Source organism: Plecotus auritus (genome assembly GCF_963455305.1).
Source record: "Plecotus auritus genome assembly, chromosome: 2".
In the NCBI taxonomy this organism is placed as follows: Eukaryota; Metazoa; Chordata; class Mammalia; order Chiroptera; family Vespertilionidae; genus Plecotus; species Plecotus auritus.
In genome coordinates this window covers 498,975-512,793 of record NC_137771.1, presented here as the reverse complement: position 1 = coordinate 512,793, position 13,819 = coordinate 498,975, and the positions used below count along the sequence as shown (strand labels likewise).

General features: G+C 67.3%; 1 protein-coding gene across 7 annotated transcripts; it reads right to left on the bottom strand.

The window, feature by feature from the left end:
• Positions 1-12,607, bottom strand: MIB2 (MIB E3 ubiquitin protein ligase 2). 7 transcript variants are annotated; one of them, XM_080657777.1, is made up of 22 exons: positions 12,430-12,607; positions 10,384-10,540; positions 7,553-7,624; positions 7,027-7,186; positions 6,446-6,715; positions 6,170-6,341; positions 5,256-5,362; positions 4,960-5,154; positions 4,312-4,454; positions 4,120-4,227; positions 3,093-3,197; positions 2,849-3,011; positions 2,640-2,773; positions 2,407-2,555; positions 2,159-2,315; positions 1,924-2,084; positions 1,701-1,827; positions 1,381-1,614; positions 858-1,036; positions 593-774; positions 435-500; positions 2-331 (listed from the first exon to the last, which is right to left on the bottom strand). In XM_080657777.1, the coding sequence occupies exons 5-22, from the start codon at positions 6,690-6,692 to the stop codon at positions 93-95; spliced, it is 2,868 nt and encodes a 955-aa protein (XP_080513903.1). In that variant the 5' UTR covers positions 6,693-6,715; positions 7,027-7,186; positions 7,553-7,624; positions 10,384-10,540; positions 12,430-12,607; the 3' UTR covers positions 2-92. The 7 variants fall into 7 exon arrangements, with proteins under 7 accessions (XP_080513906.1, XP_080513903.1, XP_080513900.1 ...); XM_080657780.1 differs by lacking the exon at positions 4,120-4,227 and having other exon boundaries at positions 1-331; positions 12,430-12,569; XM_080657776.1 differs by lacking the exon at positions 12,430-12,607 and having other exon boundaries at positions 3-331; positions 2,407-2,558; positions 7,027-7,120; positions 10,384-10,517.
• Positions 12,608-13,819: the final 1,212 nt, after the last annotated feature.

The window sequence follows — 13,819 nt, the reverse complement described above, 5'->3', positions numbered from 1 at the left end:
GCAAAGTTCGTGAATCTTTTTATAAAACACGGGGGCGGGGGGCTCTCGAGGGCGATGGTGGATGTGGCCCCGGAGCGGGAGGGAGGGCGCGGCTATACGAAGATCTGGATGCGGTCGCGGATGGGCTGGCGGCAGATGGGGCAGGCGCTGAGGGCGGCGCCGCAGGGCGCGCAGGCGCCGTGGCCGCACTGGAACACGAGGCGGATGTGGCTGTCGATGCAGATGGGGCAGGTGATGCGTTCCTCCATCTGCCGGTAACGGCTCTGCAGCTCCTCCACCAGCTGTCGCGGCGGGCCGGGCGCGAGGGCCGTGCTGGCCACCTCCGTGCCGTCTGCGGCGGGATTAGGCGCGGGCCATGGGGGTTAGAGCCGGATGGGCGGGGCGGGGGGGGGCAACCCAAGCCAGCTCCTCCCGCCCGAGCCGAGCCGACCCACCTGGCCGCAGCTTCTTGCTGATGGGCACCTGACACCTGATGCACTTCTTCATCCTGCGCGCGCATTCTGCGAGGGGGCGGGGGCGCTGTTGGGCGGGGCCGCGCCGCCCCCCTCCTCCTCCTCCTCGCCCCCACCCCACCCCCGCGCCCCGCACTCACCCTCGCACACCGTGCGGTGCTGGCACGGCGAGAACAGCACCAGCAGCGCGAGCTCAGAGCACACCAGGCATTCGGCCGCCTCCGGCCCCGCAGGCACGGCCACGGGCAGGTTGGACGTGGTGCTGGGGGTGTTGAGCACCAGCCTGGGGTCTGGGGCCACGCCCCCGCCCGCCTGCCGCTCCCTGCAGGTGGAGGAGAGGGGGAGCTTGATAGGGCCGCTGGGGTGCCGCCCCTACCACGCCCACCACGCCCCGCACCGGCTCACCGGAAGCGCTGGGCACAGCCCTGTAGGGCCTTGAGAACTCGGCCCTCCACAGCCAAGTCCAGCGGGGAGCGGCCGCGGTGGTTGGCGTAGCTCACGTCCGCGCCCTCCAGCGCCAGGAAGCAAGCGACTGCGGCGCCCACCGTCAGTTCTGCGCTGGCCGGGAGGCCCGAGGCCTGCAGCTGGGGGCAGAGGCCATAAAGGCTGGCAGGCCTCAAGGGGAGCACCAGCTACCCCATGCGGGGCAGAGGGGAAGTGGCAGGAAAAGCCCCTGAGGGAAGGGGTCAATGATGAGACACCCACCCCCTTTCCCTGGCTGCTCAGGGGCACAGAACGCAGGGATGCTGGCCACACTAGGTGACAGGGACAGAAGACACCTCCTGCAAACGGCTGACCTGGGGGCTACCCCCCCCCAAGGGCCTGGCTCCCCGGAAGCACCCTCTGAGGGAGTGGGCACTCAGGTCCTGCCTGGGGCCTGCAGCCAGGTGCACGGCCCACCTCTAGCCCCAGCCCCACACCTGCTCACCCTGGACAGCAGCTGCAGAGTCCCCGGGTCCCCCCGGGACCCGTCGGCCGCCAGGGGCTGCAGCTGGTGCCGCCGCAGGGCCACGTGCAGAGCTGTGTCCCCCTCCTCGTCCTCGGCGTTGACGCTGCAGCCAGCGTCCACCAGCAGTGGCACCAGCCCCACGTGGGCCTGCTGCACGGCCAGGTGCAGCGGGGACTGGAGCTTACGGTTTCGAACATTCACATCACAGCGGCCCTGGGGGTGGGGGGGCACAGGCTCAGCCTGGGGCCCGTGGGCCCTGACTCCCACCCCGGCAGGAGCAGCGGGGGCTCTGTCCTCACCTCTTGGATGAGAATCTGGGCCACCTCCCGGTGGTTGTTGAGGGCGGCCAGGTGCACCGCCGTGAAGCCATCCTCCTTCTTGGCGTCCACCAGCTGCCGTGCCCAGGCCAGGATCCTCCTGACCGCTCTGTGGAGCAGGGAGGTGTCTGGTGGAGGGGGTTCCCAGGTGGCCCCGCAGCGTGGCGGGAGCCTGCTCCGGGCCGTGTGCCCACCCCGAACTCACAGCGTGTGGCCCTTAAGGGACGCGTGGTGCAACAAGGTGAAGCCCTGGCTGTTGGTGGCGGTGACATCGATGCCCGGCACCTCTGTGAGGACCTCCACAATGCCACTGGCGCCGGCACCCGCGGAGATGGCGTAGTGCAGGGGCGTGTTGGCCTGGGCGTCCTGTCAGGGGTGGGCCAGGGGTCAGCTGGCGGCAGGGCTCCTGGACCCCAGGGACAGGACGGGCCCGCACTCACTGGCAGGTTGACGTCACAGCCCAGCTCACACAGGGCCCTCACCACCTCCAGGAAGCCCCTCTGCACGGCCACGTGCAGCGCGGCGCTCCGGGTGCCGTTCAGAGCGTTGGCCTGGCACCCCGCAGCCAGGAGCAAGCGGGCAGCCTCGGGCTGGTTCCTGACGGGAGAGAGGCGGCCGGGTGCTGTGCCCACTGGCAGAACCGCAGGCCCAGCCCCCACCGAGCCGCCACCGAGCCGCCAGGCCTCACCCCAGGGCTGCGTAGTGCAGAGCCGTGTTGCCCTCCTCATCAGGCAGGTCCACGCTTGCCCGGGCCTGCAGCAGCAGACGCAGCAGCTCCACCTGGCCCAGGTAGGCAGCCACCTGCAGGGCCGTCCTGCCCTGGTTCTTGGTGTCCACCTGCTGGGAGCACTGCTGGTCAGTTCCGGCCCCCTCCCCCCGGGGCGGCCAAGCCTGGGATGAGGGTGGGTCTCAGCAGCGTGCCTGCTCGGGGTGCCTCCGCAGCAGGTCCAGAGCCCGGGCCACGTTGCCCAGGGCCGCCTCCACCACCAGCCGCCCCGGGTGCTCCAGGTCACTCTTCTGGGCTCGAAGCTTATCCAGGACCACACTCAGGGAGCCTGGGGGGGCAGGGGAGGTCAGGCAGGGGCCAGGGCAGCCCCCCCACCATGGGCGGCCACCGCTGGGTCCCGCACTTTTGTTCTCCCGGGCGCGCTCAGCCACGTCCAGGTTGGCGTCCTCCTCAGGCCGATAGGCCAGCAGGCAAGAGGGGCTGAAGGTCCACAGCTGACCACCGACCGCCACACGCAGGTTCCCGTCTCCGAAAACCTTCACCACCTTCCCGACTTGGCCCAGGGCCTGAGAAGAGGGCGGATCACAGGCCGGTCCCCCCGGGTGTGAGGGAGGAGCGGGAAAGGAGGGGAGGGGTGGGGGTCTCACAGGTGCCATGTCATCGGTCCACTCGCCGTGCCCGGCCTGCAGCCGCTTCACCGTGTCCAGGTCGTCCATGACCCGCACCACGTCGCCCACCCAGAAGGAGTTGTGCTGAGTGAGAGAGAGGCCTGTGAGGGGCCCGGCCATGTGGCTGCCCAGGGTCGTGGAGCAGGAGGCACCCCCATCAAGCTCCACAGGACAGGCCGGCCTGCACTTGACCCTAAACCCTGACCAGAAACACAACCAAAGGGTCTGGCTGGACAAGGCCACTGGTGACCTGGGTAGCTCAGCCCCTGTGCCCCGGGGGTGACAGCTGAAGAGACCAGACAGAAACCAGCTCTCGGCAGTGGGATGTCCAGGACAGGCCTGCCTGCACAGATGGGGAGCAGGCAGCAGAGCCACGGCCAGAGTAGAAGGCGTGGGGTGTGGCCCCCGCATGACCAGGGGCAGGGCCAGAACAGCAGGGAGACAGATCAGGGCTCACTCCCCCACCCACAAATCCCCCCAATTGTGCCCTCACCTGCACGGGACTCACTCTATAAACTGTCTCATGACCCCACATACACCCTCCTCGAAGGCCCTTCAGGTCCTGAGCTGAGTGACAGCACGTCCGCCCTCCTTGGCACCCACTCCTTCCCAGGGCCCCATCTGTGGATGTCCCCCTCCCAGCTGTCCATCGACCTCCCACATCCTCCATCCCAGCTGGGAAGTCCTGCTTCCCAGACGCCCCTTCCCAGCCCGCCGCCGTGGGCCAAGCATCACTTTCTGTGCTATGGGCCTTCCCGCGCCCTCACCATCCCACATGCTCCCCCACAGCACCCAAGGGAGCACCTCAGAAAGTAAAGCAACCACGTGGCCTCCTGCCCACAGAGCTGTGGTGGCTTTCTGGGCTCTGCCCAGCTGCCAGCGCCGTGCCTTGCCCTCCCACGTCCCTTCGACCTGGACCCCCAGGCCCTCCACTCCTCCTCAGGGATGAGCAGGCCCACGGAGGGTGTACAGCGAACGGACAGGGCTCGCCCCGCCCCCCATGCACCTTGGTGAGAGCCCCCGGGTGGAAGGTCCAGCGGGTCTCGTGGCTGAACTGCACACGCACGTCCCCACGGTCCGTGATGCGGTGCACGGTGCCCGTCTGTCCGATAAACTGTGGCGGGTCGTGGAGGCTGTGGCTAGGGGTCCGGGGAGGCGGGGAGGGGAGGGCACAGGGCTAAGGGGCGGGGCAGCTCACCTCTGCCATCCTGGGGTTCCACCCGCCGTGGCCTTCCTGCATCTCCCTCAGGACGTCTGTGTCCAGCAGACACGTAACCTTGTCCCCGGGCTGGAAGGGCTGGCCGTCAGCACTCACCCGGCGCTGCAGCTCTGCGGGCTTGCCTGGAGGCAGGCGCAGGCCCAGCTCAGGCAGCACCCCCACACCCCTGGGCCCTCCCCCCGGAGACCCCAGCCCAGCCCCACGCAGGCCCAGCTCAGGCAGCACCCCCACACCCCTGGGCCCTCCCCCGGAGACCCCAGCCCAGCCCAGCCCCGCCCCACGCAGGCCCAGCTCAGGCAGCACCCCCACACCCCTGGGCCCTCCCCCCGGAGACCCCAGCCCAGCCCAGCCCCGCCCCGCCCCGCCCCGCCCCACGCAGGCCCAGCTCAGGCAGCACCCCCACACCCCCGGGCCCTCCCCCCGGAGACCCCAGCCCAGCCCCATGCAGGCCCAGCTCAGGCAGCACCCCCACACCCCTGGGCCCTCCCCCCAGAGACCCCACCCCAGCCCAGCCCCACGCAGGTTCAGCTCAGGCAGCACCCCCACACCCCTGGGCCCTCCCCCCGGAGACCCCAGCCCAGCCCCACGCGGGTTCAGCCAGGCAGGACGCAGCTGGGCAGCCCTTACCCAGCCTCGGGAGGTGCTCCTTGTAGTAGAAGCCACCGGCCGCCTCGCCCACGCACTTGAGGTCCACCTTGCCCTTGTGCCCCACACGGTACACGTTGGTGGTGCCATCGGCCCACGTTACGCTGGCCACGCTCCGGCCTGTCTCCACGTCCCAGCCACGGATGTCCACCACGCGGCCTGGCTTCCCTTCCCCTCCTGGAGAGACAGGGCCCCACCAGCAGCTAAGCCGGTGCCACGAGGCACAGCCATAGCCAGGGCCGGCCCAGCCCCACCTCCCACCCTGGACCCCCACTCACCGTCCTGAGAGCCCCACTCCCAGTCGGGGCCCCGCACCACCTTTGCCCCCTGGAAGATGCCCCTCAATGGGATCCTTGGGAGGCCCTGGCGGGGACTCAGTGTGACCCTGCAAGAGAGTGTGTCCTGGGCCATGCAGGATGGCGGTGGGAAGGCACCGGCCTCCGCCCTGCCCGGCCTCGCTCCCCGGCGCCCAGGGCCCAGGACGGCTGGCCCAGCAGTTCTGGGCCCTCCACACTCAGCCTGGAGCCTGCTGACCATGTTCCTCCAGGGGGCCCTCCCCGATGCACCCCAGGCCCCCCTCATAGCATGGCCTGCCCCCTAAGCTTGGCACAGGGCCTGGTCCAGGGAGGGCCAGCACGGACAATGGAGGAAGAGAATGCAGGCTTGGCCACAGGTACCCAGATAGCTGACCCTGCTCTGCCTCTGGCCACATGTGGGGCGTGTGACTGTCAAGGACACGGGGAACAGGGAGGGTTTCTCTGGGTGCCCCCCACCCCAGCAGCCTTGCCCCAGCCTAATCTCACCACTCCTCCCCCCGCCCCCACCACAGCCAAGGAGGCTCCCAGCCAGACCACAGCTCCTGCCCCACGTGCTAGGGGCTGGCCCAGCCTGGGCTGCCCACTGCCAAGGCCAGGGCCTCCACGGAGGATGCTGGCTGCAGGGCCACACAGGCCACCTCAGTGCCCGCCATGGCTACACTGGGGAGCCACAGCTGGCTCTGGGGCGGCACACCACCTGCTCAGTGGACATGGTCACCTTCCCCAGCAGGCGGAGGCCAGAGTGACCATGACTCGCCCCCCTTCAGGGAAATGGCCGGGGAAGCTTTGCCCCGGGAAAGCTGGCCGAGGCCGCTCCGGGCCTGCGGGGCCGAGGGCTGTCCGTGCGGGCGCTGGCGGCAGGGGCGCGGACTCACGGGCGGGAGTGGGCCGTCTCGTAGCGCTCGAAGGCGTGGGTCAGGTCGTGCTTGTTGTTGAGGTAGCACTGCGTGCACAGGTCGTAGTCCGCGCAGACGCGGCACTTCCAGCGCATGCCCCGCAGCCCGTGCTTCTTGCAGTAGTCACAGATGATGTTGGGGTGCCGCACGCCTAGGGGGTGGGCCGGGGCGGAGCGGGGCCGGGTCAGGGGGGGTGGGCGGGGCCGGGTCAGGGGGGGTGGGCGCGCCCCGCCCCCGCCCGCCCCGCGCACGCACCGATCTGGGCGTTGTCGTAGAGCAGCAGGTCGTGCGCGCCCTGGTAGCCCGCGCGGTAGTTGGTGCGGGTGCCGTGGTCCCACTGCACGACCACCGTGCGGTCGGGGGTCGAGGGGCTGCCGTGGCGGCCGAGCTCCACCACCGTGCCCACGCCGCCCTCGCCGCCGTCCTGCTGGCCCCACTTCCAGTCCACACCCCGCACCACGCGCATGCCCACCTGCACGCCCGCCTGGGGGTCTGGGTCCATGGTGGGCGGCGCTGCTCAGGGACCTGCAGACAGAGGGCACCCTCAGGCCACAGTGGGGCTGCCAGGGAAGGCGGGATAGGCACCCAACCCAGAGGGAGGGGTGCGGGGGAGAAGGGTGGAGGACATGCGGGCTGGGACCGCAGGAGGCCGGTAGCCCACGGAGGCGTGGGGGCAGCCAGGGAGAGCAGCCTTGGGGGGGGGGTTGGCACATCCTGGGGGGCATGGGCACCTCTTGGAAGGGTCCCTCCAGCTGCCCCGAGACTTGCCCTGTGGTGACCCAGGGGTGGGCGGCGTCCCCAGAGAGGACATGGACCCCTGGGACCAGGGGACAAACCTAGCAGGGGAGGTCTCTCAGCGAGGCCCAGTGCTGGGTGCTCACGCAGGAGGGGCCTGGGCTCCAGGCAGCAGTGAAAGGTCAGTCAGCGACGCTGTCGGCAGGAAACAGACGGTGCAGTGACTGACGGGTGGACGGCTACCGCTCAGAACTGCTGCTCCTGAGGACACCGGAGACAGAAAGGGCGGGGATCCCACCCGACCTGTGTGCAGTGAGCACGTCCCACAAAGGGTTGTACCTGCCCCGTGGAAAGGGCACCACCTCAGCGAACAGAGAGACACCCCAGAGAAAACAGGCAACACGCTGGCGGGACCAGGGGCCACCCACCCGCCAAACCCCACGGGTCTGTCACCAGGCCACTGCTCGCCAGTGTGGTACCCACCACGGCCCCGTTTACAGAAAGGCCACCAACAGGAAAGCAAATCCAGGCGCTGGAGGGGGGTGCGGGGGCAGAGGCAGGATGGCCCTGGGGGCCCCGGGACCAGCGAGCTGCTACTTCCTGACCTGGAAATACATGCCCGCTCACCTGGAAAGCTGGGCTCACTGTGACCTGTGCCCCACTAAATGCTCTGCATAGTCTCCTGCGCAACATGAAGGCCTGGAAGACAGGTAAGAGAGAAGCATCGGGACGTGAAGGGGAGGCTGAGGGACTCCTGGGAGGTAAGGCAGTCACCACTCGTTTCCAGGGATGTGCCTGTGGGGTGGGCAGGACCTCAGGGAGGGTCAGGACTCTGCAGGGGGAAGGCGTGGTGGGGCACCCCGGGGCAGGGCTCGGGGCAGCCGAGGTGCAGTCGGGCAACTGCACAGCCACTGGGCACTGAGGCCAGTCCAGGGAGGAAGGCCACATCCCCCCTCCTCCCAGGCCCCGCTCCCGGGTCCTGGCCCTGCGTCACCCCAGCCCGACACTCGGCACCCCAGGCCTGGCCAGCGCAGGGAACACCTGCCCGGCTGAGACGGAAGACGGGCAGCGAGGAGAGGCAGCGGCCAGGCTTCCTGCCCGACTCCTGCTCCAGCCAGCAGCAGGGCCCACACCCCAAGGGCACCTGAGGCCCACCCTCTACCCTGCCCACTCTGAGACCGGCATCCAGCACAGGGTGGGCAGGGCTCTTGGTCCGTGCCCCGCCTGAGGGTCCAAGCGCAGGACCCTCGTAGTCTCAGGGGCACGAGCCAGCTTGGTCTGCAAATCCCCCTTCCCCATGGGCAGGGTCCCTGTGCGGGCTCCTCCCCCCCCCCCCCCCCCCGCGGGAACCTCTGGGGCTTCCACAGACAGGTGGACGTTTTGAAAACAAAGACCCTCTCTGACCAGCAGCGGCCAATCAGGAGCCTTGAAACCCCACTCACTGCTGATTCCCCCCTGGGCCATGCCCCCTGCTGCTGCCTGCCCTGCCCTCCCCTCTGTGGTCTCCACAAAGATGAGCCCCCAGGCCCGAGGCCACCGCAGGCTCCAGCCACGAGCTCAGCCCCCAGGCCTGCCTTGCGAAAGGGCCCACATCAAGAATGACCGTGAGAACGCTCCGACTGGTGCCAGCAAGCCCAGGCAAGGGGGAGGGTCCTGGGGCCGCCACCCACATGTGGCCTCAGGGGCCCCCATCAGCAGCTGCCACTTGGATCTGACTCAGGCTGAGCAGCACCAGCCTGGGGGTGGCCTGTGGACAGAGTGATGTCACTGCCCCTTAGGGCACAGGCCCCGCCCGCCCGCACCGCACCAGGCTGCAGCCTCACACACCCCTCCCCACCCAGACGCACCGGCTGAGCTGCAGTTGGCCAGAGCGGCCTCTTTCCGCAGCTACAGACAAGTGTGGACACGTGGGCCCAACTGACGACCCCTGCTTGCAGGGGCCCCCCAGCTGCAGAGCCCAGAAACTGGCCCCACACTGAGATAAAGCACTCAGCAACAGTCCTGGCCGGTGTGGCTCAGTGGACAGAGCGTCCGCCTGGGGACGGAAGGGTCCCAGGTTTGATTCCGTCAGGGCGCATGCCCAGGTTGCGCGCTCCATCCCCAGTAGGGGGCGTGCAGGAGGCAGCTGACCCATGATTCTCTCTCCTCGTGGATGTTTCTCTCTCTCCCCCCCCCTCCCTTCCTCTCTGAAATCAATAAAAATTTATTTTAAAAAATAATAAAAAAAAGAACTCGGGCAGGAAAGGACCCAAGAGCCAACAGCCAGCGCTGCGGCCAGACAGGGTGGCATGCCCCGTGGGCCCGGCCCCAGCCTGCGGGCCAGCCACCACACCTGCCTGTCTGCTGGCCTCCAGGTCCCTGGCATGTGCTGCAGGACCATCTCCAACAGGCCATGGGGCAGGGGCACCCTGAGCAGGGCGCTTCCCTCAAGGGTGGGCACAGAATGGAGCGTGGGGGTGGGGTGCCTGGCAGGATCTGTGAAATCAGGGCCAAGCCTCGCTCGGCTGCTGAATGGCTGCGTGTGGGCCGCAGGGTAGGGTTACCAGGGCGCCTCCGGCCAGCACCTGATGTCTTCACACCTGGTATTTTTAGCTCAGCCAGACAGTCCGCTCTCCAGCCCCGGCCAGGAAACCACCACCCTCCCAGGGCTGACCCTCTGGGGGCCCACCAACCCACATGGGACACCCCCAGGTCGGGGCACTGGCCCCCACCCCTCACCTCTCCTGCCCAGACCAACACCCCTTGGGGAGGGCAGTGGAGAACAGAGGAGCGTCCTGTTCTGGGGCACCCACGGTCTGAGAGCCTTCCTGTCACCGCCCTCCACGCCCCATCCCGGGGGTCTCGGGGTCTGCCCTCCGCTTCAGCGTGGCATCACCTGGAGCCTAAGCAGAGCCTCCAGCAACGCCTGCCCGCTGCCCCCTCCTCCACATTTGCCACCGTGATGGGGCGCCCGGCCCCCCGGCCTCAGGAGCACCTCAGCACAGTATCCCAGGACCCTTGTGGGGTGAGCCACGTGGCTTTCCAGGCCTCCCCACCACCTTTCTCCACCCACTTCCCTGCCTCATCTCCATCGCCATCCTCCCTGGAGCCACCACATGGCCAGCTGGACTCCACATGACACCAGGTCCTGGGGTCAAAGTTCACCCCCCACCTCAGGAGGTCCCACCGGGGTGTGTGCGGAGGGGGTGGCATGTGGGGAATGGACCAGCCTCAGGAGCAGGTAGGGGCCAGGAAGGGAACCCCATTCCAGTGGGGAATTCACCCGGAGAGTCACTTCTTTTTCTTCCTTTACCAGAAACACTGGACTCTGCCAGCTGCCCCAGAGCCCCCAGGCCGGGTCCATGGCTGGCACCCAAACCCACCCAGAGGCTGTCGCTGCGAATGTCTGCGAGGACTCGGAGGCTGCCAGGGCGTCAGGGTTTGTGTGACGGACGTGCTTTAGCAAAATCGGAACTCACCTCTGAACACACACCAGCCTCGCGGCTGCATCCCGGACATTTCGCTTCTATTTCCTGGGTCACAAACTTGCTCAGCCACCAAGAGGTCCCTACTGGAAACGGGGAGCGATCGCCAACACAGACCACAGCCCACCAAACAGGCAGCCAGCCAGCAAGTCTGGAGAAAAATGGATTAAAAGGTGGTTTCAGCCCCACCGGCGTGCCTCAGTGGCTGAGCGTTGACCTACGAACCAGGAGGTCATGGTTCGATTCCCAGTCAGGGCACATGCCCGGGTTGTGGGCTCCATCCCTAGTGGGGGGTGTGCAGGAGGCAACTGATCCATGATTCTCTCTCATCATCGATGTTTCTAACTCTCTATCCCTCTCCCTTCCTCTCTGTAAAAAAATCAATAAAACATATTGTTTAAAAAAGGTGGTTTCGCCGAAACCGGTTTGGCTCAGTGGATGGAGCGTCGGCCTGCGGACTGAAGGGTCCCGGGTTCGATTCCGGTCAAGGGCATGTACCTTGGTTGCGGGCACATCCCCAGTGGGAGGTGTGCAGGAGGCAGCTGATCGATGTTTCTAGCTCTCTATCCCTCTCCCTTCCTCTCTCTGTAAAATATCAATAAAATATATTTTTTAAAAAAAAGTGGTTTCACGTTCGCAGCATTTATCGCAAGCAAACAAGTGGCCTGGTCGGCTCTGCCAGCTGCCAGCCTGCGGGGGGCAGAGCTCTTTACAAACGGGCGCCTGGACCACGTACAAGGGAGGTGTTCGTTCCTCTATTTGTGAACCTTTTATTGGGAAAAACTTAAAAGCTGTCGAGACTAAATCACATTTTTTTAAAAAAAGGTTGTCACATTTGCCCAGGAGTTGGGCGGACAGAGGCAGCCGCTCCTCTCCCTGCACCCCTAGCGCCTGCTGCTGCTGCTGCTGCTGCTGCTGGAATCAACACCCACCCGGGGTGGAGGATCAACAGGCAGCTGTCATGTGGCAGCCCTGGCTGAGCCGGCGGGGACATGCTGCGGGGGGTGGGGCGAGGGGGGGGACCCCTGAGACAGAACTGAGGAAACCAGACCTGACCCGGCATGAGACCTGCTAGGGTTGGCTCACAGGAAAGGCTGGGTGGTCACCACCCAAGTGGAAGCCTGCAGATGGGAGGGTCACGCCGCAGCCACTGCACCAGGCTGGCGCGTGCTGATCCTCAGGCCACAGAGGAATGGCCAAAGGGGGCCCGCCAGGAAGGCCCGAGTTTGCCAGGGCTTCCACAAGCTCAGGCGGCCTGATCCCCGGCCCCGCTGGTGCCCGCCAGGAGTCTGTCTGGCACCTTCGCTTGTTTCTTCAATTGGCTCTGGACTCAGGGGGGAGGCAGGATTATTTATCAGCACCGCCTCCCCTGGTCCCTCCCCAACGCACACACTCAAAAGCAAGCATCACCCTTCTGACATGGCCCCAGACAGAACGACTCCACAGGGCGAGCGCGCCAAGCCTAAAGGGCCACGCCGCAAGCCCGTCAGGAGCTCACCTGGCCGGCCGTCCAGGCCCCCCGCTGCCCGCCGCGAGCCTGCTGGGCTGCAGCCCTGATGCGTGCAGACCTGGGCGCCCGCACTGAGCTCAGCGCAAGCCCCAACCCGGCGGCGGCGGCGGCGGCGGGAGGGCACAGTGAGCACCCCGGACGGGCGGGGCTGGCCTGTCTTCATGCCCTGCCCGGGTCGGCGCCCACGACACCCAGGGCTGCCCCAGGAACCTGTCCTGCTGGGCTCCCTGGGGTCTGGGGCCGCCTGGAGTGGAGCCAGAGGGCTGGCAGCTCCGGCCCCGCAGACGTCAGGGTACCGCGCTGCGCCCTGGCCGCCAGCGTCCGCCCACGGGGGGCAGCGGGGGCGCCGAGCCCGGCGGCTGGACAGGACAGGGCCGGCGCCCACCCCGAGGCTGACCCCGCCTCGCCCTCCCGGGGCCGCCCCGCCCCCTGTCATTCCATCTCCTTCCATGGGAAGTCGCCCAGGCCCCGGGCGGCTGACTGACCCCGGCCCCGGCCGCAGTGCCACCACTGCCGACCCCTCCACTTGCCCGGAAGTTTGCGTCCCGCGGCGGGAGCTCGGGGACCTGAGGAGCCAGAGTCTGTCAGCCGCCGGCCGGCCCGCGGCCCCTCAGCTCCTCAGCACCGGCCAGCCGGGCCACCCCGTCGCCGCGCCCGCGCCCGCGCCCACCGGCCGAGGCTGCCGAAGCCCCCAGCGCTCGGGCTCCTGGGGCCCAGGGCCTGCCGGGAGTTGTAGTCCACAGCCCGCGGGCGCCGGGAGGCGGGGCGGGCCTGAACCACAACTCCCAGGAGGCCCCGCGGCGGCGCTGACGCCAGCGGATGCAGGGGAATCTGCAGTAGAGCGGGCGAGCGGGCGAGCTGGCGGGCGGGGGTGATAGAGGGACCCCAGGTCCCGCAACGATGGGAAGAGAACTGCTTCCCCGGGAAGAGATGGGGCTCGAGCTTGGCTCTGCACCGCCGCGGACGCTGGGCGCGTTCGCGTTGGACAGCGTGGGACGCACGTCAGAGGACTGCGGTGGCCTCAGGGGACGGTCGCCTCGCCGGGGACAGGGGCCGAGCGGCGTGCGCCCGAACGGGAAGGGGTCGTGGTCACCGAGGGCCGAGCACGCGCGGGGACGAACTGGGAACCAGGGGGCCAAAGCCCGAGTATCCAATCCGGACAGCGCGCGAACCAGGGGTCAAGCTCTTCCGCCCCGGGGGGCGGGGGCTGAACCGGAAGTGCGTCACGGATGGGCGGGTCGCCCTCGCCCGACCCTACGTGGCGCTCCATGGTTCGGAGACGCGTTCCGTTGCCGGGGAGACGGAGGCTGCGGATGCCTGGGCGTCTGTCTGCAGCATTTTTGACAACAGGGCCCTTGGGGACGCTGAGATGAGGCGTGGTCACCGCAACTCTTGTTTTAAAACCAAAGTAACGCCAGTACCGGGCTTTAATTCACGCAGAACGGAGGACATAGTAAAAGTCACTGTCTCGCCCTGGCCGGTTTGGCTCAGTGGCTAGAGCGTTGGCCTGGGGACTGAGGGGTCCCGGGTTCGATTCCGGTCAAGGGCATGTACCTTGGTTGCGGGCACATCCCCAGTGGGGGGTGTGCAGGAGGCAGCTGATCGATGTCTCTCTCTCATCGATGTTTCTAACTCTCTATCCCTCTCCCTTCCTCTCTGTGAAAAATCAATAAAATATATATTTAAAAAAAAAAAAAAAGTCACTGTCTCTTGTGTGCTCCGCAGAGGCAAATACTTTCAACTCTTGTAGCTTTTCCTGTGACAGGAACCTCCATGTTTCTACACCAGAGGCTGCTAGTCTTTTAAGTGTTTAGACATTTCTGGGGTCAATGAGAACTTCATCTCCAAACAACCCCACCCCCCGCCCCCCCCCATGGCCACGTGACCTCCCTACCCATTAGGATTACGTCACCTGTCCGG